This window comes from Eucalyptus grandis, chromosome 4 (assembly GCF_016545825.1).
Source record: "Eucalyptus grandis isolate ANBG69807.140 chromosome 4, ASM1654582v1, whole genome shotgun sequence".
Lineage (NCBI taxonomy): Eukaryota > Viridiplantae > Streptophyta > Magnoliopsida > Myrtales > Myrtaceae > Eucalyptus > Eucalyptus grandis.
The window spans coordinates 28,616,308-28,621,932 of NC_052615.1; the positions used below are offsets into that span (position 1 = coordinate 28,616,308).

Genomic DNA, 5,625 nt, shown 5'->3' on the forward strand with positions numbered 1-5,625 from the left:
AGGGTTGGTAGCCTCTATTGTGGTCAATGACCCTTACCAACCCTCAGCCCAAAAAAAAAAAGAAGAAAAGACAAATGAAAAAAAAAAAGTTATTAAAAATCCAAAATATTAAATTGTCAATATCAATGCAAACCACGCTACATAGGACAATTGATATCCATGTTACCAATTGCTTGGCAACCCTTACCAAGGTGACAACCCTTGCCGACACTAGGCAAGGGTTGCAACACCCTCACCCGAAGTTGGTGAGGCGTCACGGCCACCGACGAGGGCCGCAATACCCTCCATGTGGCTTGGGCAAGGGCCTACAAGCTTGTTGCCCAAATCCAACAAGGACCACGATGTCCTCTCCCATGTCCAACAACCCTTGCCGGCCCTCAACACCCCCCAAAAAGTAAAGATAAAATATTAAATATAAAAAAAGATAAAAAAATTATTAAAAACTTCAAAATATTATTCAAAATGTTTAAGTCAATGTTGGTCTTGCCGTGTATGACAATCGACGTTTACATCAATAATTTCTAGTCAAAATTAGCTAAATGGATTCAATTAGTACAAATACAAAAAGATTTATGATTAAATTGGTCTAACTGAAATTTATGACTAAATTGATTTTGAGATAATAGGTTTTAGAATTTTTTGGTATTTTCTCCCCAATTTCCTCTCCGATCTCCAAGAAAATTACCTAGCACTTTAAGCTGCCCAGCATCTATCTTCGCGTGGCAAATCATGATTGGCTATTTCGAAGTCAAATTCGCATGGTCCTAAAAACCAGGACAAACCTATATCCGAGTGTTGCCACTCAAGTGATGTTCAAAGCAAAACATTGGAAGAGGTATTTCCAACGAGGAACTTCAAAGATTTGTGGAATTACCTTCAGGTTCAGATTCCCCGGTACACGCGGTCTCCAAGCCCGTGTCCCCCTTGAACCCACAGACCGCACCATGAGCATGGCAATCCCCGCAATTTGGCTTGGACCACGTCAAACCGATGCTGTCTAACGTATCGTCCGTACTCGGGACCAGCTCGGTCCAATTATGGACGCACCCAGACATTGCCGGGCTCATCGTGCGCTCAAAGTCCTCCGTGAGTATAGCCACAATCGTGTGATTCCGATTGCTCAGGCACGGGACGGGGGTGAACCCGGGAAAGATTGACCGATCCAGCGGACATTCGAAGAAAGTGAAGTTCTTATAGGATTGGACAGTCCACTGGGGATCCAAAAGGGAGAGACTCGGAAATTGTCTAGGGAGGCAATTGCCAGGGTCTCTTAGGAACATGAGTTGTTCGGCATAAAGTATCGAAGCTACTACGAATTCACCTGATGGGGGGAGGTTTATGATCGTCTGTCCCAGTCCATCTCACGAGAGGTCGAACCCCGGGTACACGCAGCGCTCGTTGGGTTGGCGTTGCTTGAGACGGAATGGGAAGTGGATGACCGGTTCGCCCAGTTGGCAAAATTCATCAGGGCATGTGTCGGGATTGGGCGATCCGAGATGGAGGAGGAAGGAGGAGAAAAAGAAGAGGATCCACAAGTTGCCGATCATCTTTTGTATGATTTAGTTAGGAGTTTGCAGTGAAGAGAAGATGGAGAACGTTTATTTTTCGTAGTTATGTCCCCCCGACCACTGTGGATATAGAGACATGGAGCTTTTAACAATGTATGCAAGATCATTGGTGAAAAAGTATTGGCCAATTGTTCAAAGACCTTCACCCTTTTGTCTTATTTGGACAAACAATGTACCTCACAAAGTCTGTTCACTTAAAAATGAGACGAATCCAGATGTAAAACATGCTACGAGGTCAAAAACCATTGTCCTTTCCACAAAGAGCTGGCAAATTCGGATAGCGCCATTCTTGTTCGTCACTCGAATTTCTTCTATCACAAAAGAATGTAAAGTATTTACAATATGGTATTGAGCACAAAATTACAAAATTAATGGTTCCTGATGGTACAAACAATGAAGACGAAGACAAAACATGATAAATTTAGGAACGTATTGCTCTTGTCGCGTTCTAGAATGGAATCTCGTATAGATTATCACGGTTCCGAAAAAGAATGAGACATCTGGTCTATCAGGAAATCCAGACGATATCAGCTCTGATCTTCGGGCGAGTACCTGCACAAGGGACACGTGGCGTTCAGCCGGAGCCACCCGTCGATACAGTCAACGTGGAAGTAGTGATTGCATTCGGGTATGGTTCGTAGCGTCTCCTTGGGCTGGTACTCGCACAGGCAGATCGGACACGTGGTGTCGTTGGGCTTGGGCAAGCGACGGCTCTCACCGAGTTGGGTTCTTGGGTAAGACTCTATCGTGGGCCTGTCTAGGCCCATCGAAACAGCCGCACTTCGTGAGGCGATCAAGTTGGACACGTCGGTCGCATCAGATTGCACGGGCTGATCATGGGCCCTGTTCTTACCGAAGACGAAAGACGCCAGCCCAATAAGGCATAAGAGCCCAGGCACTCCCACTCCTAGGATGACCCCATATTTGGCACTTCTTGATAAACCTGGAAAGAATAATTCAGGGTAAAAAGAAAAATAAAAAGATATAAAATCTGAGTCTAGAACATGATTTATTCGTAGAGCATCAAACCCTTTGGACACAAGAGACATGTTCTCCCACTTTGTCCGAACGTCTGTGGCAGCACTTGCATCTTTCACTCTCACATAGAAAATATGCATTCAAGAACAGTGTCGCAGAAATCAAAATTGATTTTGCAGAAAGTTTTACTTTGCTAGGCTGACAAGTCACTTAAAATACACTATGCGAGACATGGACCAGCCCAGCAGAATTCCTTTTGCGTCCCACCTTATTACTCTAGGTGTAGGAGATTATCAACTTATAATATCTGCCTACCTAATAATAGCCACTTCCAAAGAAGTGACGGAGTATCTACCTCATTCCCTAAATTTCACTAATTTTTGTGTTAATCTTTTTTTTTTCTCTACCATCCTAAAATTTTAAGTCTCAAAATTCAGATGATGTAATTTAATGACTTGCTCGGATCCAACATAGGCAATATGCATTCGTGAACGACATCGGGAGAGTCAAAATGGATTTTGCAGGAAGTTTTCCATTAAGTGCAGAGGTTTGACTATTGAGTCGCACCATCGAGCAGCCGAGTTTCCACTCTTGCCACCTACGAGGGACTGTCGCGTCAATTCGCAAGTGGATATGACTAAAACCCCATCTCGGAAGACGTACGAATTCAATTCAAACTGGCATTATTCAATCTAGAAGAAAAGATGAAGAACGATTCATGAAGAAGCCACCGGCCTCTTTTGCTCCCCCCCACTTTTGCTCCCACGGAGGAGCAAAAGCCGCGGCAATGATGACGCCCCGCATTTTCGCACCCGTCGTGTGATGATCTGTCGGTAAAGTCGGGGGCCACGCGAGGACCCATTTGGCAGTAAGTACGATGCGTTGCTCGATCAAAATTAGAGATTACCAAGGCTCCTTTTTCTCGTTTTTGAACATTGAAAGATGAAAGCGATTGGACGGCCGGCCAAACCATTAAAGAAAGACACAGAGAGGGGGGTTGGCGGGGGCGGGGGAGGGGGGAGAGAGAGAGAGAGGGTCTTTTCAGTACACTTATTCTGACTTTACTAAAACGTCGATTCCCTCCTAGCCACGGCATACCAATAAAGAAAGTGAGCAAGTTATGTTTTGATTTCGATCCCCCACCGTGCGTCCAAAAGGGACTGTTCCTAGACTTTCTGGTTCTTCCACTGGTCCTCCGCGTTCTGTTCAAGTAGAGCAATCAACTCTACGTCGCTTAGTGCCTCAATTTAAAATTTAGATCTAAAGTTTAATCATGCTTAATAGACAACTTATTTAATATTATATTGTGATTGTCAAACACGCAACACATCTAGCTTTTATATAAAATTTATGTTCTGATAACTTTACTTGATATTCTATCGAGATTTAGAGCATTGAATTGTGTTTTTGAGCATGACATGTCATATGCATGTAGTTGGTGCTAATAGAGATTAATGGAGTGCTCATACAGCCCCAACACCTCACTGATAGGAAACAAATGAGAGATTATCCATATGCAAAAAGTGACTTATAAAATCGACTATAAGTGACGGTTAAGCTACCAGTGAGCTTTAAACACGGCAAGCATATCGAAAATTCCATAAAGGTCCAACATCTCGCTTTATGAATCAATTTTGTAAATCAATCATATAATATCAAATCTTAACAATTTATGTCGTGTTATCGTATTCGAGTCATTTTACGTAAGTCTTATAATATTTTAACTTATGTGAAATTTTCCTATAACTAGGGGAGAATCATCTCAACCACCAACATGATTCAAATAAAAGCAATCCTAATCAAAAACAATTAACGGCGGTCAAAGTTTTAGCGATCCCTAACCTTCTAGTTGAAAAATAAATAAATAAATAAGTAAACAAAAGAGCACAAGAAATCAAACCAGGAACAGGAACTGACCGGTTCGTGCGGCATTGCTGCAACCAACCTCCGTACTGTTATCGCTCTTGTAGCCGCACTGCCCGCCCCGGTTCCGACACGACCCGCAGTTCGGGACGTCCCACGTCAAGCTTATGACAGCCTCGACGTCCACCCAGAACTGCCACGGCAGCGGCACCGTCACCGTCTCCATCACCTCGCAGGGGTACGAATCCCTGTCGTAGAGCTTGGTCGGCACCGACATCACCGTGTAGCTGCTCCCGCTGAGGCACGGGACCGGCATGGCCCGAACCCCCTCCGACGCTAGCGGGGACAAGTCGGTGCCATCGGAGCAGTTCAGGAAGGTGAACTGCCGCGGGACCAGGGGCCGGAAGACGGACCCCGCGAGGGAGAAGTTTGTGAGGAGGCGCCTCGGGAGGCAGCTGTCCGGGTCGGCGAGGGTGATGCTCTGGGTCGGGGAGTAGGTGATGGACTTGACGGTGAACTCGCCGGAGCCGGGGATGAGGAGGAGGGTGTCGCCGCCGGGGGTGCAGGAGAGGTCGAAGCCCGGGTAGCCGCAGCGGTGGCTCCGCCGCTGGCGGTCGAGCCGGAAGGGGAATTGGACCGACGGGGGCGGCAGGAACTGGTCGGCAGCGGAGGAGCCGGGGCAGGAGACGATGCCGCAGACCTCGACGGCGGTGGCTGGAGTATGGGGGAGGAGGAGGAGGTGGGCGAGGAGAGCGAGCAAGGAGGCGATCGCGAGGCCGGGCCGAGGCGAAGGTGGCATCGTGGCGAGGGATGGAGATGATGGGACGCACGACGAAGTCGATTTCGTCCCGGCAACCGAGTTTGGTGAGGAGACAGCGGGACGATCAGAGGACTTAAGTAAGAGACGACAAATGGGGCAGCGACACCTTTCATATTATCTGATTATTCAATCCTCGAAGAGCCCTGGTAGGCGCCGTATTACTTATCAGCAGTGGTACACGTAGTGAAATTGACTTACGAAATAAAGAAATTGTTTGCCGCAGCCACCCCGATTATGAAAATGAGGTCTTCAGATTTCTATATCGCGTGGGTGGTTGATCGAGTTCTTCGAGATTTGATCCGCAAACTGAAGATCACAAGTAGGGTTTTCCAATCTCTTCTCGCTCTCAAGAAATCTCAATTAGTTTGTGTTGATACTAAAAAGTGTTCAAGTCTT

At 46.3% G+C, this 5,625-nt stretch overlaps 1 protein-coding gene across 1 annotated transcript; it reads right to left on the reverse strand.

Moving 5' to 3' along the window:
- Positions 1-1,885: 1,885 nt before the first annotated feature.
- On the reverse strand, positions 1,886-5,315 carry LOC104441658 (RING-H2 finger protein ATL20). Its single transcript, XM_010054828.3, has 2 exons — positions 4,464-5,315; positions 1,886-2,511 (listed from the first exon to the last, which is right to left on the reverse strand). The coding sequence occupies exons 1-2, from the start codon at positions 5,206-5,208 to the stop codon at positions 2,096-2,098; spliced, it is 1,161 nt and encodes a 386-aa protein (XP_010053130.2). The 5' UTR covers positions 5,209-5,315; the 3' UTR covers positions 1,886-2,095.
- Positions 5,316-5,625: the final 310 nt, after the last annotated feature.

What these genes read in the sequence shown, in the direction of transcription:
- LOC104441658 (XM_010054828.3), bottom strand. Translation starts at nt 5,208, where the DNA reads ATGCCACCTTCGCCTCGGCCCGGCCTCGCGATCGCCTCCTTGCTCGCT. An exon ending in CAGCAATGCCGCACGAACCG is followed by an intron (nt 2,512 to 4,463) that starts GTCAGTTCCTGT and finishes TATTCTTTCCAG; the next exon opens with GTTTATCAAGAAGTGCCAAA.